This window comes from Muntiacus reevesi, chromosome 2 (assembly GCF_963930625.1).
Source record: "Muntiacus reevesi chromosome 2, mMunRee1.1, whole genome shotgun sequence".
Taxonomy (NCBI): Eukaryota; Metazoa; Chordata; class Mammalia; order Artiodactyla; family Cervidae; genus Muntiacus; species Muntiacus reevesi.
In genome coordinates, this window is record NC_089250.1 from 260,170,694 (window position 1) to 260,194,457 (window position 23,764).

General features: G+C 53.2%; 2 protein-coding genes and 1 non-coding gene across 6 annotated transcripts; 1 reads left to right on the plus strand and 2 right to left on the minus strand.

Annotated features, from left to right (window-relative positions):
• The first annotated feature begins 3,891 nt into the window (after positions 1-3,891).
• On the plus strand, positions 3,892-9,434 carry FAM98C (family with sequence similarity 98 member C). Of its 3 annotated transcripts, none has more exons than XM_065926034.1 (8): positions 3,892-4,012; positions 4,119-4,267; positions 4,345-4,479; positions 4,937-5,142; positions 5,380-5,457; positions 5,550-5,666; positions 6,203-6,370; positions 9,288-9,434. In XM_065926034.1, exons 1-8 carry the CDS (start codon positions 3,948-3,950, stop codon positions 9,432-9,434), a joined length of 1,065 nt encoding a protein of 354 aa, XP_065782106.1. In that variant the 5' UTR covers positions 3,892-3,947. The 3 variants fall into 3 exon arrangements, with proteins under 3 accessions (XP_065782106.1, XP_065782107.1, XP_065782108.1); XM_065926035.1 differs by lacking the exon at positions 9,288-9,434 and adding an exon at positions 7,661-9,120; XM_065926036.1 differs by lacking the exon at positions 5,550-5,666.
• On the minus strand, positions 9,253-22,778 carry RASGRP4 (RAS guanyl releasing protein 4). Of its 2 annotated transcripts, none has more exons than XM_065926032.1 (17): positions 22,651-22,778; positions 19,636-19,820; positions 19,129-19,234; positions 18,946-19,008; positions 18,185-18,316; positions 17,945-18,098; positions 16,367-16,540; positions 15,064-15,180; positions 13,982-14,257; positions 12,223-12,303; positions 12,039-12,143; positions 11,696-11,814; positions 11,441-11,585; positions 10,306-10,342; positions 10,070-10,204; positions 9,834-9,946; positions 9,253-9,455 (listed from the first exon to the last, which is right to left on the minus strand). In XM_065926032.1, exons 1-17 carry the CDS (start codon positions 22,671-22,673, stop codon positions 9,399-9,401), a joined length of 2,022 nt encoding a protein of 673 aa, XP_065782104.1. In that variant the 5' UTR covers positions 22,674-22,778; the 3' UTR covers positions 9,253-9,398. The 2 variants fall into 2 exon arrangements, with proteins under 2 accessions (XP_065782104.1, XP_065782105.1); XM_065926033.1 differs by lacking the exon at positions 22,651-22,778 and adding an exon at positions 19,341-19,410 and having other exon boundaries at positions 19,636-19,793.
• Positions 13,544-13,617, minus strand: TRNAW-CCA (transfer RNA tryptophan (anticodon CCA)). Its single transcript has one exon. It is a non-coding gene; the product is annotated as a tRNA-Trp (tRNA).
• Positions 22,779-23,764: the final 986 nt, after the last annotated feature.

The window sequence follows — 23,764 nt, forward strand, 5'->3', positions numbered from 1 at the left end:
CTTTCCTCATTACCCAGACCTGGATGGCCTTGTGGGGGTTCAAGGGATAGGTCAAGAGGGCCAGAGGGATGGATCCTCCTGTCACTTCCTTTAAATTATTAACTATTTATTACATCCGGAACCTGTGAGATTCAGCTCTCTCAACCAGACCCTGGGATGGGTGAGAGAAAAGAGGGGTGTCCCTCCCACCCCCACTCTGCCCAGCTCTCATCAGTGTCAGACCCACCAGAGCTGAGGGCGGAGGGACGAGGGGCTGGGGCAGCCTGGGTCCCCATCCCCCTCTCTGTGCCTCGGTCTCCTCCCTTCCGTGGTGGGCGGGGGGAAGCTCCATTCTTAACCTACCTCGTTTTGGGGAGGGGTGGGACGGGGGACCAGAGTGCTGTAAAGGTGCTGTGGGATCTGTGGATGAAGTGGTGGGGGCTGGGGGAAAGTTCCCTGGCTCCCACCTCCCAGCACCGCCTCTCCCAGGTCTCCCAGTCCTGCTCCCTGCTAATACCCACCTCTGATCCATGATTACTCTTCATCACTCCTAAATCAGGGGTGCATGGAGGGATGACCCTGGGAGCCAGGAAGACCTCAAACCCTGGAGCCCCCAGGCCCAATTTCCCAGCTGCTTACCCCTCAGATTGGATGCTTGGCCCCCAGGCTTGGGGGAGGCACCTCAATATTTATCTTCCTGATCTTGATTCTAAGCCAGTCTGTGACCTCAATATTGTTATCAGTGCAGGCTGAAGTAGTGGGGGAGGATGGGGGCCGAAGACCAGCCTTGTCATCGGGGGAGGGGGCATGAGATATCGGCTCCAAGAAATGTCTGTGACAAAGTCTCAGCCTGTGTTTTTTATTTGCATTGATGCACCCCATCCGCACATCTTCCTGAGCCACCAGACCAGACAAATCCTCCCTTCCCCTTCTCATCCTTTAGTCCCAAGCAGACCCTCGGGCTGAATTTTATACATCCAATCACTCCACAAGTACATTTACTGAACACTTGTTATATACCAAACCCTGTTCTAGGTCCTGGGGATAAAACAGTGAACAGAAAAATTCATTCCCACAAGGAACTTATGAACTTTATAGTGAAGGAGATAACATGTTAGTGGAGGAGATAACATATAGTGAAGGAGATAACATGTTAGAAATGATATATGCATGCATGCTGAGTTGCTTCAGTCATGTCCAACTCTTTGACTCTTTGTGACCCTATGGACTGTAGACCATCAGGCTCCTCTGTCCATAGAATTCTCCAGGCAAGAATACTGGAGTGGGTTGCCATGATCTTCTCCAGGGGATCTTCCCAACCCAGGGATCGAACCCGTGTTTCTTATGTCTCCTGCATAGGCAGGTGGGTTCTTTACCACTAAGAAATGATATATCCTATAAAGAAAAAAAGTGAAGATGGGGGATACAGTTATTGCTATGGTGGTCAGGAAGGCCCCATGGAGGAGGATGGCATTTAAATATAGTCCTGAAGGTGAGGGAGTCCTGGGGCTGTCTGTAGGAAGAGCAATCCAGGTAAAAAGGACAGTTGTGCAAGGCCCTGAGTGAGGAGCAAGTCTGATAAGTCTGAGGGACGTCAAGGGAGCTGGAGAGGGGAGGAGCAAGGAGGGTGCTTAGGAGATAGAAAGGTGAAAGAAGTGGGAAAGGTGACAGGGAAGATCTCTGGGAACTTGCAAGCCATTGCATGGACTTTGCTGTTCACCCTGAGTGACATGAAGCTACAGGAGTCTCCAAGCATGGGAGCTTGGAGCTTCTATGTCACAGCTGATGTGACCTGACTCAGTTATTCACAAGTTCCCTTTGGCTGCCTGTGGGGACAGATCCTGGTGGGCTGGTGGGTGGGGGGAGGCTTGAAGACAGGGAGGAGGCTGCTAGGATGGTCCAGGGGGAGACAGTGGTGCACAGGACGAGGGTGAGAGGAGTGGAGGCCAGGAGAAGTGGGAAAGATAGTGGATCTGTTTTGAAGGTCAAGTTCAATTTAGATATGAAAGTGAAAGTCTTAGCTGCTTAGTTGTAAAGTCATTATCCTGCCTTCTTTATCCTAAGAGGTGGTGGTTGTTTAGTCACTGAGTTGTGTCTAATTCTTTGTGACCCAATGGATTGTAGCCCACCAGGCTCCTCTGTCCATGGGATTTCCCAGGCAAGAATACTGGAGTGGGTTGCCATTCCCTTCTCCAGGGGATCTTCCCGATCCAGGGATCAAGCCCAGGTCTCCCAAATTGCAGGCAGATTCTTTACCATCTAAAGCACCAGGAAAGCTCAATTTAGATAAGGAGTACACCATAAAAAGAAGAGTCAAGGTTATGACTCCATGGCTTTGATCTGAACAATTTTTAATATTAAGGTCAACAACTGCTGCCCCCTGACCCAGTACTCAGCCATGGAGTAGACAGGACTAGGGAGGAACCAAATTAAGGGCAGACTCTCCCCCTAAGCGGAGAAGGCAATGGCACTCCACTCCAGTACTCTTGCCTGGAAAATCCCATGGACAGAGGAGCTTGGTAGGCTGCGGTCCATGGGGTCGCTAGGAGCTGGACACGACTGAGCGACTTCACTTTCACTTTTCACTTTCACGCATTAGAGAAGGAAGTGGCAACCCACTCCAGTGTTCTTGCCTGGAGAATCTAGGGACAGGGGAGCCTGGTGGGCTGATGTCTATGGGGTTGCACAGAGTTGGACATGACTGAAGTGACTTAGCAGCTCCCCCTAAGAATCAGGTTCTGGCTCTTTTTCTCCTCAGAGTCTCTACTTCCAGTCTATTCTCACTCCCAGTAGAAATATCTAGAAACTACTGGAGATCAGGACAGAGTTGGGAAGAGAGTAAACCTGGAAAACTAATATGAACAACAGCTACAAAAGCAAGAGCAGTAATAACAATAGAAATAGGTTAAGTGGTTAAAAGCATGGACTTTGGAATCAGATCTGAATTTGAGTCCTGGCACCACCATGCGACTCACTCTATGATTCATCCTTACTGCACCTCAGTTTTCTCTTTCATGAAATGGAGATAAAATACCTAACCTAGTACCACACACGAAATGCACTAGGTGGCATACGATATCTTAGTTCCCAAATCAGAGATTGGACAAGTGTTCCCTCCAGTAGAAGGGCGGAGGCTTAACCACTGGACAGCCAGGGAAGTCTCTCTGTTAGTCATTTTTAATTGAGTACCCCTTAGATGTCTGCTAAGCACTTACATACAGGACTAATCCTCACAAACAACTGTGAGAGATAAGCGTTATTACACAGATGTCAAGCAACTTAGCAGGAACACAACGACGGTGAATGGTGGAATCAAATACCTAACATTTGCCTGCGGACCAAATTGCACTGGTAGAGTGCAGTCTCTTAATCACCATGGTATATTACCCTTGCTCCCTCTCTGAAAGGCTTAGTGAGGCAGAGGGGTGAAGGTGCATACATACTGTGATCGATGGACGCACTGTGATCTATGAAGACTAACTCGGCTGTGTGTGTGAGTAACTGGGATTCCTGGTCCCGGAGAGAATTCCAGCTCTAAATAGGAAAGGAGGAAACGGGTTTCTGGACTTAGAGCGGAGTTGGGAGAACAATATTTGGTATGGGATGCTTTAAGAGCAGAGGGCATTTGAGGGAGTCGGAGGAAAAGCTGCTTCTATGTCGCAGCAGGAGCGATACCGCTGGTCTGTCGCGACAGCCGGGATCCAAAACGCCTGCTCTGGATTTTTACAAAGCCAGGTGGGTTTTCCAGCGCCCTTACTGGTTACCCGAAGGGACGCGCTCTAGTATTCGGCTAAGGCGGTGAACCTGGGGGCGGGTTCTACCTCCTTCTACACCAATTGGAATGACGAAGGCCCTTAGCGAGAAGAGGCTGATTGGTCAGTTATAGGGGCCGCGCGCACGCCGCTCCGGGGGCGGAGCCTCCCACCGACCGGCAGGGGGCGCGCGCCTGACGAAGAGGCGACACTCGCATGGAGGGGGCGGAGGCCGAGGAGCAGGAGTGGGCCGCAGTGGCCCGGGACCTGCTGGCCCTGGGGTAAGGGAAGCCGGGTGTGACTGGGGGTGCAGGAAGGGGCAGGTCTTCCCTCAGAAATTCCTACTAACCTCTCCCACACCCTCCCGCTCTTTCGGCGGCGCCGCAGGTATGAGGGTTGCCCGGGGGCGGCGTCGCCGGGCACCTCGTGCCCAGACTTCAGGGCGCTGTGCGCGCGGCTGGCGGCGGAGCTGGCGACTCTGGGTGCCCTGGAGCGGGAGCGAGAGGAGGGCACGGAGGCGTTGAGGGCCGGCGACGGTACGCCTGGAGGGAGGTCGGAGGTTTGGAGCCTTGGGTGCCGCCGCCACGCCCTGACCATCTCCCGCCTCCAGTAGGTCCCGGCGCAGAGGAGGAATTCCTGCGGCAGTTGGCCGGCCTGTTGCGGGAGTTGCACTGCCCGGACCGCGAGCTCTGCGGCGGGGACTGCGCGGCCTCACTGCGGGAACCCAACGCGCGCTTGCGCCTGCTGCGTGAGCTGCGGGGCGGGCCGGGATGCGGAAGTGGGCGAGGCTACAGCCTCTAGCGGGTCGGGCTCCGCACGTTGAAGTGGAGCCAGGATTCCCCCAGCCCCCAGGGGGCATGCTCAAAACTTTGAGGCGTTAGAGCGGGTGAGAGGCGGGTGGAATAGAACACTGGGGCGGGCTAAAAGCTCTGAGGTGGGCGGGGTTAGGATTCTGATGGAGGTTCTTGAAGCTCAGGTAAATTGGGTAACGGAGTCAGACAGGGTGGTTCCGAAGTGGGCAGGGTTTGAATTCTGCAGAAGGAGCTGGGTCTCGAAGTGGGTGGAGCTTATCCTGGTGGTGGAGTCAGGGCTCTAGGTGGGTGGAACTCGGAGGCGGCAAGTTTGGAAGCCGCTTGAACTTTTCGACCCGGGTAGGTGGGGTGGTGGCCCTCCTTGATTGCACTGCTCCTTTCCCCTACTTTTAGGCTTTCTCTGCTCTGAGGTCCAGGCCGCCCGCCTCCTCCGCCTGCGCTTCCGTCTGGATCCCAACCCTGAGCCATTCTGTGGGGAGGGGGCAGAGGAGGGACCTGACATGGTCCAGGAACTGATCCTTACTCTCCAAGCCCTGGGGCTGCCCAGACCCACGCGGGGGACCCCAGCCTGTCAGCTGCTTCGGGACTTGCATGCCAAGGTAGCCAGAGTCCCCTCCACACCGGGGTCACCCCACCTTCCTCGCAGGGGGAGAGCCCCCTCTTCAAAAGAGGCTCCAGGAGGAGTGCCACCCCCTCTGATGTTTTCATCAGCAGAATTGTGACCGCCATTCTTGGTTCTATGGCCGGAGTCCTCAGGGTCATAGGGAACTGGGGTTCACAGAGGAGTCTATCCGATTTCTGTGCAGTTAACTCTATCTTCCTCCTTCTCCCATCAGATCTCCGAGCTGCTGCCTTCCCTGCCCCCAGAGTACCTGCAGCCCCTCCTCAACCACCCACTGGACGCACCCAGATGGGTAAGGTTGTGTATGACTTTAAGTGAAGAGTGTTTTCATCCAGAGATGGGAGTGAGGGCGACCCCTGGAGTGACTGAGACCTTTCCCCCCAGGAAGCGTTGGCGTCTCTGTCCCAAAGCCTGTGGGATCAGTACGGCTGCCGCCGTTGCCTCCTCCTCAAGCGCCTTGACCTCACCACATCTGCTTTCCACTGGAGTGATCGGGCTGAGGTGTGGGCAGAAGACCTAGGCGGGAGCAGTTGTGGCAGCTGTGGCTGCAGCGGGGAGGAAGGGAGGGCCAGGAATATGACCCTCTTGCTGATTCTGAGACCTAGGACATTTTAGAATCCTCTGAGGTTGGGGATCTGGAATCTCTGGGCCCCCAGGGCATTCTAGAATTTCCTGGTCTGAGCAGGCAGGGTATTTAGAGCAGTACTCCTCATTAAAAGATGTGAGGGCTTTCCCTGGCAGCTCAGTGGTTAAGACTCTATGCTTCCCTTGCAGAGGGCAGGGGTTCAATCCCTGGTTGGGGAGCTAGGATCCCTGGTGCTGCATGCTGCGTGGCATGCCTCCTCCCCCAAAAAACATACATAAAAGATGTAGGAAGCATATAACATTCTAAGTCAACTATACTTTGATAAAACAAATAAAGATCGTAATATTAAAAAAAAAAAAGATGTGGGCCTGAGAAGGGAAGAGAGATGCTTTCAAGATTACAGGTCCCATCTGGGGAGGGCTCATGGGTATGTTCTCCCACTAACTCGTAGGCCCAAGGAGAGGCCATGAAGTCAGTACTGATCCCAATTCGAGAGGCTCTGACCTCAGAATCAGATGTCTCCATTGCACACGTCCTGGCTGCCCGAGCTGATCTGTCTCGCCTTGTCCCAGCCACTAGCAAGACTGCCCGCCGAGGGACTTGCTGTGCCGTCAACAAGGTGAGCACCTGGGAATGGGGAAGGGCGCCAAACACCCTTGGCCTTCAAACTGGCCTTTCAGCTGCCTCTGCCCTGGACGAGCTTGTCCTCTCCTGCCTGGGCTGCTGCTCTGGCCTTCTCCTTAGGTTCCTGGCCTCTGGACTCACCACTCTATCCTTCCCTCTCCACATGGCATTTAGAAGGAACTTTCCAACTCAAAAATCTGACCATGTCCTTCCCCAGCTCAAAACTCTTCTATGGCTCCCCTGTGCCTTCAAAACAAAGTCCATCTGTTTACTGAGTCCTTGCCCACCTCTCCTGCTTTGGCTTAAAATCCTCCCCATCACCTCAGTCTGTCTGTTGTTTTGGGTTTTAACCATTTTTATTTATTATTTTTTAAAATTTATTTATTTATTTATTTGGCTGCTCTGGGTCTTAGTTGTAGCATGTGGGATCTAGCTCCCTGACCAGGGATCGAATCTGGGCCCCCTGGACTGGGAGTTCAGAGTCTTAGCCACTGGACCACCAGGGAAGTCTCTTAACCATTTTTAAAAGCAAAAGTACCCTCTGTTCAAATGATTAGGCTAAAATTTAGCCTCATACCTCTCTGTTTAAACACTCTTATATGACCTGGGCTTCCTAGCGGGGGCTAGTGGTAAAGAACCTGCCTGCCAATGCAGGAGACATAAGAGACACAGGTTCAGTTCCTGGGTCAGGAAGATCTCCTGGAGGAGGGCATGGCAACCCACTCCAGTATTCTTGCCTGGAGAATCCCATAGACAGAGGAGCCTGGCGGGCTACAGTCCATGGGATCACAGAATCGGACCTGACTGAAATGACTGAGCACACATATGATTCTTAGGGCATAAAATCTAGCACAGCAAAAAGTGAAGCAAAATTTTAAGTTAAGAAAAAAAAACCAAAACACTGATTTGCTGGAAATGTTATACAAAGCCCAAATATGAAACAGACAAAAGCTGAAGTGCCCTCATTCATATTGCTGGGGATGTGGACCTCCTATCATCACCCTCCCCTTTATTCCCCTTTTGCTGAGGCCCCTTGACTGAAAGCTCCAGGACTGTATCTCCCACCATGCAGCCCCCACCACTATACCATGCAGCATGCAGGATCTTGGTTCTCCGACCAGGGATCAAACCTGTGCCCCCTTCATTGGGAGTGTGGAGTCTTAACTACTGGACTACCAGGGAAGTCCCAAAATCTGCCCTTCCCTTCCTGCTGTTCTCTTGGGTCTCTGGTCCCCTTGTCCAAGATATTTTTCTTCTCTGAAACTCAAATCTAATCATCTCTCAGGTGCTTATGGGCAGTGTTCCAGACCGGGGGGGCCGCCCAAATGAGCTGGAGGCTCCCATGCCCAGCTGGCAGAGCAGAAGAGAGGACAGAGGCGGGCGGAAGGCAGGCCGCCAGTGCTGGGGCCGCAAGAAGAAGAAGAAGTAAAGGGGGACTGATGATTGCGGAGAGGGTTCCTTCATGTGATGCTAATCTCCGAGGAGTCACTCTGAGGGTTTCTCTTGGCACCTGGCATCCTAGCCCCATGTTCCCTGTTCCTGAAGCCCCAAAAGTCCTCCCTGCATCTGCCATTCAACACCAAGGACCGTGTTCTCTGGAAAATAAATCTAATTTATGGCAGCCCTAGGACCTGTCTCTGTGGGGGCCAGGTCAGGGGTGCTCAGGTTTGAGGTGATTGGAGGTCTCTGTCCCCTGGGTCTGAACAGGCCCCTGCTGCTCTGACCCTTCAAGTCCCATTCTCTTCAACAACCTTTGCTCCTGTGGGCATGGGGCAGGAGACAGGCAGGCATTGGACAAATATCTGTCAATAACCACTGTGTGCCAGGCCTATTCTAGGCACTGGGGATACAGATAATAAAACTCCCTGGTCTCCTTGGAGTTACCATTCTGGTGAGGAAGGGCAGACAAGAAAGTTTAGTTTGTCAGATGAGGAAAGGGCTTTGGAGAGAAATAAAGCAGGAAGGCAGGATTGGGGGACTATGGGGGGGATTGCAGCTTTGTGTGATCCGGGGAGGCCTCACTAAGAAGGTGATACTTGACCTAAACCCCTGAGAGGGAGCCACTTCGACCCCCTCCTGGCAGAGGGAGTGTCCTGTGCAAAGGTCCTGAGGTAGGAGTAGTTTTGGGCATGATCAGGGGCCACTGGGGCCAGTGTAGTTGAAGCAGGATGAGTGAGGAGTGAGTGCTGGGAAGGGAGGCTGGAGAGGTGACAGGGGCAGACCATGTGGGGTGGGGCACAGTGAGAACTCTGGTTTTCCTGAGTGAGATGGAGCTACCGGAGGGCTCTAAGCAGAGAAGGGATTTGATCTGACTTAGGTTTCAGAGGCTCCCTCCCTGTTCTACCTTTCTCTGGCGTTCTCTCCCACCTCAGAGTTTGGAACTCTACCTGCTGTCCCCTCCTGCTCCTGACCCATGCTGACATCAGTGCAGCATATTGGTCAGTAGCTTCCATGTGAGAGGTGGACAAGCTGGGTGTGAGTGCTGACTCTTAACATTCAGGAGTTCTGTCCGCGTTGGTGAGCGGTTTGAATTCGCTGAGCCTGTTTCCTCATCTGTAAAATGGGAATTTAAGGACTTGGCAAGATGATGATGTTGTTATAGTCACTCAGTTGTGTCCAACTCTTGGCGACCCCATGGACTATAACCTGCCAGGCTCCTCTGTCTGTGGGATTCTCCAGGCAAGAATACTGGAGTGGGCTGCCATTCCCTTCATCCAGGGGATCTTCCCAACCCGGGGATCCAACCCCAGTCTCCTACACTGGCAGGTAGATTCTTGACCACTGAGCCACCTAGGCTAGGTCTAAACGTATCCAACACAGAGTTGCACGAATATCTAAACATGCAAGAAAAGGGAATACAATTAACAGCCACTCAGATGCAAAAGAAAAAAATAACTTTCTTTTGGAGTAAGACAGGACAGAAGCTTCAACAGAGGCCATGTGGATGGGAAGGAGACGGAATAATAGGACTTGAGACTGACTCTGGAGGAGGAAGTGGGGAAGAGACGAGACCAAGGCAACATCTAGGAGTTCAGCTTGGAGGACTCGGTGGGTGGTGAGGCCTTCGCTGGCAGAGGGACCTGGAAGGAGGATAACATGGGGTGACGTGGGGAGTGTACAATGTTCAGGTTCACTGCGGGGAATTTACTCCACTATTTATTAATAGTGTCTGATCTATCTGGCCTTATTCTTGACATCTTCTGGTTTTCTTTCTGTTTTTCTTTCTAAACTCACTTTTTCTTTTGTACTAGGGGTTACCCCTTCCCCTCCCCACCAACATACTGAAATTGCTATCAACATTAAAAATTAGCCCATTATCTACACCCTCCTACCCAAGCAGTTGAGGACTTTTGTATCATTTCACTTTCCTGTGCTTCCCCAAGTCTTGTCTGGGTTCCCCCAGGCAACTAGGCTGGTCTCCCGGGATCCAGTTGGGGGGGGGGGCAGTTCCTCCTCACCGTCTCTGGTTCCCAGGAGGGGTGTGGGGCCTCTGTCTGGGTCCAAGCATGGCGGACGTGGCACCCAGGCTCAGGTTCCAGGGACAGCGTGTAGGAGAGATGGTCCTCGGAGCCTGTGTGCAGGGGTGCAGATGGGAGGGACGTAGGTATGATGGGAAAGGCCTCAGGACCGCGGAATGAATCCCCATCTGTCCACCAGGCCCCTCTTCCCAGGACTGCCACACCCTGGGTCTCACCACAGCTGGCCTGGGGAACTGGAGTGGGTGGGACAGGGGCTTCCGGGGGACTCGCATCGCCCTTGGCCCCTGGCCTCTTCTTACACTCCACCTTCACCTGGTCTCTGCAGTGTCTGTGGCAACACAGCCCACAGTCTGGGGGAGATTCAGAGGTTAGTGCCAGAGGCCCAGTCCACGTCCCCCTTCTTCCAGCTTGCAGGTCCTAGCTCCCCTTTCTCTACTGATGCTCCACTCACCCCGACAGCGGTAGCCTTGCTTGGTGACACCCCAAAGCTGGGAAGAGAGCAGAACAGGTTACCTAGGCTAATACAGGGAGGGCTGTGATTGGGGTAGGGATAGGGGCTGTCTGGAGGAAACCATCCAGGTTTTGGAAGTTCCCAAGGCTAGAGGCCTATGTGGGGTCTGGGAGACTAAAGGAATTTGGAAATTTATCTCCAAATTTGGAGAGTCACCTATGATATGAGAATTGGACAAAATCTGGAGTTAATAAAACATAAATCCTATGGGCAGGGGTTGTGTCTGTTCTGTTTCCACCTGTCCCCTTCCACCCCCGCCCAGAGTCTATAACTGTGCCTAGCACCATGGAGGTGCTCAGTGTCTATTCAGTGAATGAAGAAGTGAATTCGGAAAGCAACCAAGGTTTGCGAATCAGTCTTGGTTTGGGAGTGAGAGATCTGTCCATTACACAGATTGGAGGACAGATTTCCAAATCCAACTGGTTTTGGAAATCGTAGCGTTTGAATCATCTGAGGCCTAGAGACTTGGGAGCCTGATTCAGTTTGCAGATAATCTACCCACCCAGTCCAGTGCGTGGATGCTCAGTTGTATCTGACTCTTTGCGACCCCATGGACTGTAGCCCGCCAGACTCCTCTGTGGGATTTCCCAGGCAAGAATACTGGAGTGGGTTGCCATTTCCTCCTCCAGGGGATCTTCCCGACCCAGGGATCGAACTTGTGTCTCCAGTGACTCCTGTATTGGCAGGTGGATTCTTGACCACTGTGCCGCTTGGAAAGCCCTTATTATACAGGGTTTGTCAATTATCCAGGATGGATATTGGGATTTGGGCATTATCTAGACTTCAGAATTATCCAGGGTGTAGGGAATATCCATTATTTAGGGTTTCTGTGAAGTGTTTATTGTTGAGTCGCTCAGTTGTTTCTGACTTTGTGACCCCATGAACTAAAGCACCAGGCTTCCCTGTGAAGTACGGGGACTATTTGAGGCTGGAGGATTTTCCTGAATATGGGGATTATCTGGGGCTTGGGGGTTGTGAGCGCCACAAGGGAGGGTTGGCTTTCCCAGCCCAGGCTGTGAACAGTTAGGGCACTCCAGGAGGGATCCCTCAGGGTGATGGTGGGCAGAATGCTCACGAAGCCACTGCAGCTGTCACAGAAGGTGGGCTTGCGGAAGGTGACCTCCTGGAAGGTATGCAGGAAGGCCAGGCCCAGCTTGGAGCAAATGGCACTGGCCCGGAGCAGGTATCCTGTCAGCTCCTCACGGCTGAAGGAGCCGCTCCTGGGGAAGAGACTGTACTTTAGCAGGCCTAGCCCTGTTCTCCCAGACCCAGGAGCCCTGGCTACCCCAGGTCCTCATCTTACGGGAACCCAGGAGTCGGGAGCACCTACCCCTGGCGGGGGGGTGGGTGAAGCCCGTGGCAGGCGAAGGGGAAGTTGCCTGAGAGTCGCTCAAAGTCCTCCTGAGAGATGGTGCCGCGGCCATCAGGGTCATAGTTCTTGAACACAGACTTGGGAGGAGCATGGGAAGGTCAGATCAGGGTCCCCACCATTATCTTATTTTTTTAATCTTCTGTCCACACCCCACAGCATGTGCAATCTTAGTTCCCTGACCAGGGATCGAACCCGTGCCCCCTGCGTTGGCAGTGTGGAGTCGTAACCCCTGGACCACCAGGGAAGTCCCCAGGGTCCCCACAGTCTTAGATCCCTCCTCCAGTTCAGGGCTCCTCCTCACCTCCACCAGCTGCTCCACATGCCGACCCAGAGTGACCGTGTCAGGCTTGGGCGTCACACCAGGGGCCCACTCCACCACCAGGGGCGCCTTGAAGGGGGAGGGTGGCTGGGGCAGGGACAGAGGGGCACAGTTAGTCAGGGCAGAGGCTTGGGCTGGAGGTCAGAGGTCAGGGCTGGGGTCTCACCAGACTCTTGGGACAGCGGGGCTCCCGGGCATAGGAAAGCTCATAGATCTCGTCCTCCGTGTAGAAGAGATCCAGGGAAAGCTGGGGATGGGCAGGATGTTAAGAACCCTCCTTGTCTCCATCCTCCTCCCTGCAAGCTAGGACTGCCCGGACCCCCAATCTCCTCCTCTTTCCAAAACCCCTCTCTCCTGGGACCCCCCTGGTCCTTTCTCCCACTGAGCCCCCATTCACTCTCCATACCGCTGGCCTCCTAGTCCAGAAACACCATCTTCTCATTGAGGTTTTTTGGATCCTATTTAGAATTGCAAACCTCTATCACTTTCCATTGTCTGTTTCTGCTTTAGTTTTCTTTATAGCACCTATTATCTAAAAGACCATATGATTTATTTACTTTTTTCACTGGCTATCTCCCCCACAAGGAAGTCAGCCCCACAAGACAGCAAATGTTTTTTTTTTTCCTGATGCACACACTGCTGTGAGCCTAAGTGCCTAAAGTAATGCCTGGCTCACAGCTGGTGCTCAGTAAATATTTGGGCTGATGGCCTCAGAGCCAGCAAAGCATAGCAGCTTAGGCATCAATCATCAGAGGACAGGACCAGCTTCAGAAGCAGGCCCCACACATAGAAGGGCCTTCAGTTCATTTAAGGCCCTGCTGTCACCCTCTTGAAATTCTCAGTAATTTCAAACAAGGAGCCCCACATTTTCGATTTGCTGGTGGTCCTGACTTAGGATCTGAAAGTCAACTTTTCAGTCTTTGACTACATGGTCCTCCAAATCCCAGTCTCTGTCAATTTATTGCTCTTTAGAAAGAAATCCTCTATCTTCCTATCTATCTATGTAAAATAAAATGTAGCCAGAACTGCACACTTGCAGTCTTGGGGCATAGTGTGATGGTTAACATATGTTAACACTCATGTTCTGAAGCTGGCCTGCTGTGGGACAGGAGGCGAATGGCTTTACCTCTGTGGGCCTCAGTTTCCCAGTCTGTAGAATGGGTAAATAAGGATCCCTTCCTTGTAGGAGTGTGAGGATGGAATGTAGTGCTCTTTGGGTACTGTGTAACATGCTTACATTCATGAATATGTTATAGCTTGGAATTTTGATCTGTTGGTGTGAGAAGCTCAGAACCTTGAAGTTTAGGAGTACAAAAGCCCAAAGCAATGCTGGAGCTCAGATCAATGGATGTTTGAGTTCCTCGGCGAATTGGGGGAAAAACACATTTTAAAAAACTTATTTATTTGGTTGTGCCAGGTCTTAGTTGTGGCATGTGGGATCTTTAGTTGTGGCATGCAAACTCTTAGTTGCAGCATGTGGGATCTAGTTCCCTGACCAGGGATCGAACCTGGGCTCTCCTGCATTGGGAGCTTGGAGTCTTAGCCACTGGACCATCAGGGAAGTCCCCCAAAATGCATTACTTATATAGAGCTCACTGTGTTCCAGATACTATTTTAAGTACTTTGTGTGAACTATATGAGTGATATTTACATGAATTATATTATTGATTCTTTTCACTCACTCTCTGAAGTAGGTCCTATTAGTATTCCCATTTTGCAGTTAAGGAAACTGAGGCTGAGGAGCTAAGTGACTTGCCTGAGATCACACAGGTGAAAACAAAACTTACAAGTTCTGGCTTCAAAGCCCATGCATGCCAGTGCTATTCTACTATTCTGTCCTGACCCTCATCCACCAGGACCCTAAATCGCAGGGCCCTACAGGTGCAGTCTCGGGAGCTCAGCCGCGGCAGCTCAGGGCAGCTCACCGTGAGCAGGTGCAGAAGGTCCTCACTGGCACTGCCCGGGGGTTCCTGTCGCTGCAGGGCTGCCAACTCCTGCAGCCGCAGGTAGAGACTGTTGAGTTTGGGCAGGTGCAGGCGGCCGTCAGGCAACCTGTCAGGCTGCGCCTCATTCAGGGCCACCAGATCCTTGAGGTGCACTCCCAGAACAGGCAGCCGGAAAGCTGTGCAGCCAGCCCAGGTGCGGCGGTAACGGGCGTAGTTATTGTGGGCCGCCAGGAGCTCTGTCAGCTCCAGCAGGGCCTGTGTGGGAGGGGCATGGAATGGGGGAGGCTGGCTCTGTTCCCCCAGCTCCCTGAAGGGGAGTACCCACCAGCCTCTGGACCCCCAGGGGCCCAGTGGCATCCTGGAACTCTCCCCAAACCCCTCCATGTCCCACACTGGCTTCAGCACTACCCAGACTGCTCTTTTTCTTGGGTCCCCACTTCAGAAAGGCCCCACTATCTCCCATTCCCCAGGCCAGAGTGATTTTTCAAAAACCCAACTCTGATCATGGGTGCTGTCATCTTTCCTAACTCCCCACTGCCCTCTAGATGAAGGCCAGACACCTTAGCTGAACTTGCAAAAGACAACAGGATCCTCCCTGCCCCCCACCCTGGGGCATCTCTAGCCTAATATCCTGCCATGTCCTGACCTCAGCCACACACCAGACTCATGGATGACGCACTCTCCTTAAGATACTTTCAAAAAAAAAAAAAAAGACACTTTCAGGATATCCCCAACCCATGCTCCTCCCATGGGTGGCCCAAATGTTGGTATCCCTGGGGGCATCATTTCGCTCTCCACCTAGACTGCAAGTTCTCTGCTAGCATCTCTTATCTGTCTCCCTCCAGTGCCGCTCAGGACCAGACACTCAATAGAGAGGTCAGCACCATGGGTGAAGAGGGAGGAAGAGTGACAGAGGACAAAGCCTGGGGTCTGTCGGATTTGGAGGAGCAAGGTCTCCAGGTGGCTCCAGGGCTCCTGGGAAGGGGTGGAGGGGGTTGGGAAAAGTGGGGGTGTTCAGGGTAATTATCACTGGAACTTTGGGGAGGGCAGCGGGGGTTCACCTTGGTGCTGTCAGGGCTCAGGTGGGCATGGGAGTCCTTGAGTCTGGAGATGGCACTATGACAGAGGCCGCCTGTGACTGCCATCAGCGTGTTGAAATTGTGCAGCTGGAGGAGCCTCTAGGGAGAGAAGGTGATGCAGAAGTGGTGGGTACCACACGGAGGACAGGTAAATTGGGGGTTCAAGTGACAGCATCCCCCCAGCTGAGATGAAGTCTTAAGCATGTGGGCAGGGGTGCCGTGTAGGCATCAGACAGGTGAGATGTGTCAGGCAGGAGTGGGCCGCAAGCAGGTATGTGGGCATTACCCGGGAGTCATGCAGATAATAGACTAATGTGAAGTCAGATGAAAGTGGGGGGAGTCAGGCGAGTATGGGGAGTTGGACCGGTTTGGGGACTCAACAGGTCTGTGTCAGGCGTGGAGGATTCAGAGAGATGTTAGGGTGTCAGGCAAGTAGGCGGTCTCTGCCCCGGGAGTCAGGGGAAGAGGGGTAAGAAGGCCTGTGCTCTGGGCGGGAGTTAGGGGCCGGGCAGAGGTGAGTGGGGCTAGAGTGATATGGAGGGGTCAGGTAGATCAGAGACAGGTGCGGGGTCAGCCAGTCATCTGGAGCAATAACCTCATCCTCCCCTTTTCAAGTTTAAGAGCGGAGGTCGCTGCGGGGAGAAGGTGGGGCCAGGGAGAAATAAGATTCTCAGGCTGAGGAGACCCCAGGTAGAGGCCAGAACCTCTAAGTCTAGCGGGTCAAGGAGGGGAAGCAAGACGAGGAAAGACGCCAGAGGAAGGGCGTGGTCTGCGAGGAAGTACGCAAGGGGGCGCGGCCAGCTGGGGGAAGGAGGGCTTCCCTTTTCTCCAGAAGGGAGGGAACCTAGGAGGAGGGGGGAGGGGAGGAGGGCGCGGCGGGGCCTCGGGAGACCTGCAGTGATGGGGCCGGATGCCGTCACTGTCCTGAAGGGGCAGCTGGGGCCCAGGGACCGGGGCAGGGGATGAGGCAAAGGTGGAGGCAAGAAGGAGCCTCCTCTTCCGTTGTCCTGGCGACAGAATGTTTGGGCATAGGGCTTGGGTGACGGGGTCAGAACGAACGTCGTCACCTGCCACGTCTGGGACCAAGGAGTGGGGCCCTTGCGGGTTTGCGTGGTGAAATCAAGGCCAGGGAAGAAGTGCCATCACAGTCCTGAGTTGGAACAATGGGACTGAGGCCTCTGGGGCAGGGCCAGGGTGGGACGAGAGGCGGCAGGGCGGGGCCAGGAGATGGTGACGTCACAGCCCGAGAGCCCCGCGGGGCAGGTGTGCAGAAGGCGGGCCTCACCTGTGCCACGTGGATGAACTTGTCCAGCACCTGCGCTCGCTGTGCGGGCCCCGGACGGCTCAGCACCATGACCTGCACCCAGCGGGACACGCTGTTGCTGAGACCTACGGAGCCCTCCAGGGTCGGGCAGCCCCGCACAGAGCCCTGCAAAACGTAGTCCCGCAGGTCCTGGGGCTGGGGGAGAGGTGGGCGTCAGGGTGGGCCCTGGCGCTCAGGCCCTACCCCTCACACGCCCATACCCCAAGCAGTCACGACCTCCGATGTCCTAGCCAGGCCATAACATGTCACCATGGCCCCTCTCATCTGAGGAGAAACGTTTAAGGAAAGCTGGGCACTATTCTGAGCCCTCTGTCATAACCTTACAAATTGATGAGTTGAATACTATATGATTCCCATTTTACAGATGAGGTCATTGAGGCACAGAGAGGCTTAGTAATTTGCCCAGGGTCACACCGGCCCAAGTCACAGTGGGAACCCAGTCTATTGCCCTCAACAGTATACCTGACTTGTGTACAGAAGAGGATACAGAACTAACTGCTATTTGTTCTGCACAAGGGGTCAACATTACATACCCACATCCACTGCAGTGTACAGTCAGGAGATTTTCACATTAAGGAACCAGATCCCCACCTACCCTCAAAATGATGTCAAGATGGCAATAACTGAATACATATATAGTTTGAAGCATTTTAAATGATCATTTGAGTAGGTAAAATATGTCAAACGATGCCAATTTCAAATGTTCAACTGGATGGCATTTACTCTGGATCAGGCACTGATTCTATGAAAATGAGTGTTAGTTGCTCAGTTGTGTCCAACTCTTTGCGACTCCGTGGACTGTAGCCCGCCAGGCTCCTCTGCCCATGGGATTCTCCAGGCAAGGATACTGGAGTGGGTTGTGGTTCCCTTCACCAGGGGAAATTCCCTGCCCATGGATCAAACCCAGGTCTCCTGCACTGCAGGTGGATTCTTTACCATCTGAGTCACCAGGTACCTATGAGGCAGGAGCTAAGCCCCCCTTTTACAGAAAACAGGCCGAAGCACAGGGTATTTAAATGCTTCTCAAATAAATGAACAATTAATAAAAATATTTTGAGCACTTACTATGTGCCAGGCACTGTGACAAGCCTTTTACAAATATTTATTTATTTGGCTGCACTGGTTCTTAGTTGCGGCATGTGAGATCTAGTTTCCTGGCCAAGGATCGAACCTGAGCCCCCTGAATTGAAAGCAGAGTCTTAGCCATTGGACCACCAGAGAAGTCCCCTGTGATGAGCATTTTTAAAGGGACATATTAATTTAATTTCCCCAACAAGCCAATGAAATATTATGACCTCCTTTTTACACATGAGAAAACTGAGTCCCAGAGAGGCTGAGAAACTAATTCAAAGTCACACAGGTAGGAAGGCGCTGATAGGATGTGAACCCTGGGGGCTCTGTACTCAGCCAGCTTAACTCATTTTCCTGTACCCTCTAGCACCCAAGTTTGACAGTTTGGGTCCTCTCAGTCCTGCCTGGCCCCAGCCCGGCCCCGCCCCACCCTAAGCTATCTTCAGTTGGGAGGAGAGGGATCCTTACTGTGATAGCCTGGAAGGACCGGAACTCCAGGTAAGTGAGGTGCTCTGCCAGCTCCCCAGTTTCCAGGTGGTCGAAAAGCAAGGACACTTTGCGCTTCTTGCCCAGGCCTGGATTGCTCATGGGGTGTGGGGGGCCTGGGCCACCTGGGCTCAGCCTGGGGGCAAAGAGAGGCAGGGTATTAGAGGGACTCAGGGTGGGAGGTGTCGGGGTGTCAGTGGGGAGGGGAAGGGGCTGACTCACCGACTGGAGAAGTCTCCTAGGCTCTGCTGGACTGAGTTACCCTCCTGCTCCACAGTGGCCCAGAAGCGGCCTATAACCTCTTCTAACTGGGGGTCCTGGTGCATCATCTCAGGGTGATGGGTCAGCCAGTACCTGGGTGGTGGTTTAGAGGTGGTGGGATGGGGCTAGGGGGAGGGACGCAGGTATCTGTAAGGGGTCTCGCGCTGAGGGATCTCTAGGTGCTGGGCTTGGGGGTGGTGACTCTGAATATGTACAGGTGGGTCTCTGGAAGGCCAGGGTTCAGAGAGGCACCAGGCTGGGAGGAGCTCTGGGAGTAGGCCTGGGGGCCTCTTAGTACAGGCTGAGGGATCTATGGAGGATAGACTGGGCAATCTCTGGGAAGTGGTTTGAAAGCACAATAGTGGGGGTGGGTCTCAGGGACTAGGTTGGAGGCCTATGGGGTGAGATTTTGGGGTAACAGGGTGAGCGGAATCTTAGAAGCTAGGTGGGTACATGGGAGGTTTCAGGAATTTCAGGAATCTGAGCTGGAGGTCTTGGGGTACCAGCTGGGAAAGGGTCCATAGGATCTGGTCAGGGGTCTCTAAGAGGTGAGGGTTCTAAGGAGGAGACCTGGGAGGTTTTAGGAAACAAGCCAGGGGGTTCTCAGAAGTGGGATGTAGGGGAGTAGGACTGCATAGTCTCTGGAAAGTGTTTTTTTGGGGGGTGGCAGCAGGGTGAAGCTCCTGGGTTATCATGAGCGTGGAGTCTTGGCCCAGGCCTACCTGACCAGGTGACAGATCTGCAGCCTTCTCAGCTCCTGCTTGCTCCCTGTGGCCTCTTGGTACTTGAGTTCTGGTCAAGGCTCGGTCATCCAGCATCTCAGGGCTAACTGCTCACCCCGTCCCCACAGGCTCTCACGTCTGTCCTCCGCCCTCCACCCACTGCTTATGGCCCCGGGAGGATATAAGGTCAGCAGACGGGCAGCAAAGTGGGCAGAAGGCAGCACCCAGCTGTGCATGGCAAGTGCCATGTTGAGAACGTGGTCCCCGCGGCGCAGGCTGCCAGCCGAGTCTGCAGGCAGGAGAAGGGGACTCTGGGTCAGAATGGCCCCTGGTGGACAGCCTGGCTCAAACCCCACTTCTACCAGTGACTCCGTCTGTGAGCTCGGGCACACAACCTGGCCTCCTTGTGCTCCAGTTTCCTCGTCTGGACTGTGCATGGACCAACATCGTGCCTGGCAAGTCATGCTGAAGATGGAAATAAGAGTCAGACCCCCCCACCCCCACCCTGCCGCCCCGTCCATGCAGGTCAGGAAAATGAAACACAGGTATCTCTTGTGTTCCTACTATTGAGATTCATTCCACATACTCCTGCTCCTGTTTTTGTACCCCTCAAGTTGTGCCCGGAGAGAGGTGGGTGCTTGGCCCAAGCTCAGACTTGGGGGAGGCTGGCCAGGGACGGGGGAGACTCACCAAAGGACTGAATGCATTTCTCCAGCAGCTCATCTTCGCTGCAGCCGCCCTCGTTCAGCATACCCAGAGCCATGGAAGCCATGACCTTGCTGATTTCCCGGGGGCTGGGGCATGTCTTGTGGCGTCGAGCCTGTCGGGGCCGGCCCCGCCCCCCTGTCTTGCCTGGGCATTCCTGGTGGGATTTCCTGTGGGAACATCCCCTGGGGATTCATGGGAGTCCCTTCTTTCAGGCAGACCCCCAACATTCTTCTCGACCCCAAAGCCCCAAAGCATCCTGGGAGAAGCTTCCTAAAGGCAAGGGGCTGGCATTAGTCCTGACCTGCATTGAATCCATAGGAGAAAACCCCAGTACTCCAGATCATGGGAGCCATCTCCTACAGGCAAACTCCAAGGGAACCAGGGGGAAAACCCCTAAGGCTACCCTGATTGCCCCCCCAGGGAATCATGGGAGAAGACCCCCCCAGGACTAGTAAGGACCCATGAGGAATCATAAGAACTCTTCTCCACCGGCCACTGCCCCCAAATTCCCCTTGACTGTGTGGTCCCAAGACCTCATGAAAGAGACTTCCTGCTGGCAGATGGGTTACTCCAGGCCTTTCAGGGAATCATGGAGAGAAGACCCCCAGAACTATTCTTGTCCTCCCTAGGGGGAATCATGGAAGGTTCTGCCTTCAGGGCTGCTCCTCAGAATTCCTCTTTGCAGGGCTTCCCTGTTGGTTCAATGGATAAGAATCCACCTGCCAATGCAGGGAAAATGAGTTTGATCCCTAGACCGGGAAGACTCCACATGCCATGGAGCAACTAAGCCTGTGTACCACAACTACTGAAGCCTATGCGCCTACAGCCTGGGTTCTGCAACAAGAGAAGTCACTACAATGAGAAGCCCGAGCACCCCAATGAAGAGTAGCCCCTGCTTGCCACAACTAGAGAAAGCCGAAGCAAAAAAGCAATGAAGACCCAGTGCAGCTGAAAATAAATAAATTAATTAAAATTATTGAATTTAAAAAATTGGGGAAAAAAACCAGAAAAAAGAATTCCCCTTTGCCTTCCAACACCTACCCGTCGTCCCCTGAGCCCTCAGGAGGGAACCAGACCCCTGAGATTTCATTTCTCTCTTTTCCCCCTCTCCGTGATCCCCACTAAGGTGACAGACCCCCTTCCCCAAGCCAGCCTTTCAGCAGGACTGAAGTCTCAGCTATGAGCCTGGGTCTCTAGATTTGGAGCCTGGAGAGAAGATACGGGTGCAATGTGGCCTCACCAGGGCTCTTCAGAGCTGGGCGTGGTCCCTCGGGCTGAGGCAGCTTCAAGAAGTTTAAAAATAGCCCTCACTCTGTCCTTCGCCTCCCTGAGGCTCCTGTTCTAGTTGGGGAACGAGGGTAATGGGGAGACAGGGGTGGTGAAGGAAGGAGGGAGCAGAATCTAGGCAGAAAGCCTTGGCTTCCAAAGGAGTCAGATAAAACTGGGTTGGGAGGACTTCCCTAGTGGTCCAGCAGTTGTCTCTATGCTTACACTGCCAGGGGCACAAGTTCAATCCCTGATTAGGAAACTAACTTCCCACATGCCTTGAGGCCAAAAAAAAAAAAAAACCAAAAAACTGGGTTGGAGAAATTTGTGCTGGCTGTGTAACTTTATGTTAATGACATCATTTCTTCAGACCTCAGTTTCATGTGAAAAATGAAAGTCATCTTGGGACCTTTCCCAGGAATTTATTATGAACATTCAATGCCCTGCTCTTCAAAAGTGCTAAATAAGGGATTAAGTTTGCTGAGGCTGTTAAGTGGCCAGGGGTGGGAAAGTTAGATTTGAGACGCAGAGAGAGAATGTGATAGAGCAAACTGAAAGCCAGGCTGGGGGGATGGGGGTGAACAGAAATTGGGAGACCCCCATAACAAGGGCACTGCTATGTCCCTGGAGCATCCTGAGGGCTCAGTAAATCAGTACTGAATGTTGTCAAGTAACAGCTGGCATTACTGAGCACCCACTGTGTACCGGGCAGAGAGGTAAACACCTGTCTTCAGACCAGAGATTTTCAAAGGAGGTCCAATCCCAACAGCATTACCTGGGAACTTGACATAAATAGAAATTCTCAGGCCCCACCTCAGACCTATGACATCAGAAACCTTGGAGGTGAGCCCAGAAGCCTGTGTTTTAGAAGGCCTCCAGGTGGCTCTGATATGTGCCCATGCTTGAGAACCACAGGTCTAGGCTGTACCACCGAGGGCTTATGAGCCCGTCTGAAGAGGGGCTACGATTGCTCTACTGACTGAAGAAGAAACTGAGGCACAGAGTGGGCAAGTGACTGACCTAGGGTCACACAGCCAGAGAATGAGGAAGCCAGGTCTCCACCACTAAACTCCTGGATATTATAGGGGAGGGGACCTTTTGCCATCAGAGACAAGCCGGGGGAGGAAGGGGAAGCTGCCCCAGCTAGGGATGCAGCCACATTGCCCCTGTGAGGACAGGAGGGCAAGCTTGTCCAGGTTATAGGAAGCCTATTCTAGAACCTGTGGTCATAACCAGCTGCTAGGCCCTTACCTTCGGACTGTTGCCCCCCACCTCCCCCGCCGTTGCATAGGGGGACAGCCTGGAGTCGCTTAAGAGGCAGGGAAGCCGCATTGCCCCTTGGCACACTCCCCTCCCCTCCTGCCCTGCAGGAGTCTGGAGTTTCAGTCTAGCGAGCAGCCAAGAAAACCCCCGGGAGGACAGAGACACCCAGCCTAGGGAGCCAGGATGATTGAGGGGCGTGAAGGGTGCGGGGGAGAATGGGCTCCGAGCAGCTCGAATTCCAGCAGAGCAAGGATAAGACACAGCCGCCCGAGCCAACAGCCCCAGCCTGAACTTTCTCTGGACACCCCGAAGCATCTTTCCACCTGGCGCCCCCTGCTTCTGCGGCGGCTGCGAGAGTAGCTCGACCGTGCCCCCGCCTCGTCAGAACCTCCCCAACCCTCCCCTGCAGCCCGAGAAAGACCCAGGGGCTTAGGGAGCTCCCGGTGTCCTTGGGGAGGGTCCTCTCACCTCTTGCTGTCTTTCCTGTTCATGCTTCCTGGGGGGGGAGGGGGGTCTTATAAGAGTGAGGCTCAGCTCCTCCCCCCTCACCACTGCTCCAGCTTCTTAGCCCCTTGGGAGCTGGGGCCTCCTCGGCGCTTGGGAAGGAAAGAGGAACTGCCCCTCCCCACCCAGCCCCAGGCCAGGGGGAAGGAAGAGGCTGGGGAGAGACCAAAGGTCCCCCCTCCCCCCACTTGGGGATCCCTTCAGGCTGAGGTTTCCGGTGCTGCCGGCCCCCACCCCCAATCACCCGGCGGGCTCTATCTCCCCCATCTTTCGATCTCCAGACCCGTGATTCTCTGTTCTGTCACTGTCATGCTTCAATAAAAGCCCTTTTCAAAGAAAATATGCCTAATATGACACATTTATGTACACACACTCGAAAGAAAAGTCTGTATTTCTGTAAGGACATACTTACGTCTAACAATGCACAGAAGTTTGGAAAGTCACAAGACATGGTATTTTGTATATTTCTTCTTCTGTTTCTTAGTTTTAATGCTTAGTTTTAATGCCATTTATGCCCCCAGAAAACATTTTCACTCTATTCCTTTTATTGTAAGAAAACCTCATGTAGCACCTACTGTATGCCTCACACTGTTGTAAGGGCTTGTATTAACTCATTTAATTCTCACACAATCTTAAAGACTGTTATTATCAAAACATTGCAGATGGAAGCTAGCCCCCTGGGAGTCCCCACCCCATCCCACTGTCCCTCTCAGGCAGGGCTGACACACGGTTGGCTTTCATCTGACCTGTTGGCCTCGAGTTTGTTTAAATACATAGAAACATGCTCATAGAAACAGACTTTTCTTTTGAGTATGTGTGCTTTTTTTTTCGTTTACCTAAATGTGTCATGCTTGACATATTTTTAAATGGAAGTATGAAAAAGAGTCAAATCATAAGTGTTTAGGTTGCTGAATGATGACAAACTGGACATGTCCGTGTGACACAAATCAAGGGAGGGAATGTTTCTCTTTCCCATAAGGCCCCTTGTGTTACCAGCAGCCTAATTTCTAGCAAAGAGGTTTTGCCTGGCTTTGAGCTATATATATAATCTGAATCAACTATTGTGTCTGGCTTCCTT

Excerpts from the sequence above, each read along its gene's own strand:
- FAM98C (XM_065926034.1), top strand. The coding sequence starts at position 3,948 with ATGGAGGGGGCGGAGGCCGAGGAGCAGGAGTGGGCCGCAGTGGCCCGG. Across the intron at positions 4,268-4,344 it reads GGCGTTGAGGGCCGGCGACG|GTCCCGGCGCAGAGGAGGAA; the intron begins GTACGCCTGGAG and ends CGCCTCCAGTAG. Across the intron at positions 6,371-9,287 it reads CTTGCTGTGCCGTCAACAAG|ACAGGACAGAAGCTTCAACA; the intron begins GTGAGCACCTGG and ends TTTTGGAGTAAG.
- RASGRP4 (XM_065926032.1), bottom strand. The coding sequence starts at position 22,673 with ATGAACAGGAAAGACAGCAAGAG. Across the intron at positions 11,815-12,038 it reads ATGTGGAGCAGCTGGTGGAG|TCTGTGTTCAAGAACTATGA; the intron begins GTGAGGAGGAGC and ends GCTCCTCCCAAG. Across the intron at positions 9,947-10,069 it reads AGTTCCCCAGGCCAGCTGTG|GCTCCGAGGACCATCTCTCC; the intron begins GTGAGACCCAGG and ends CCCTGCACACAG.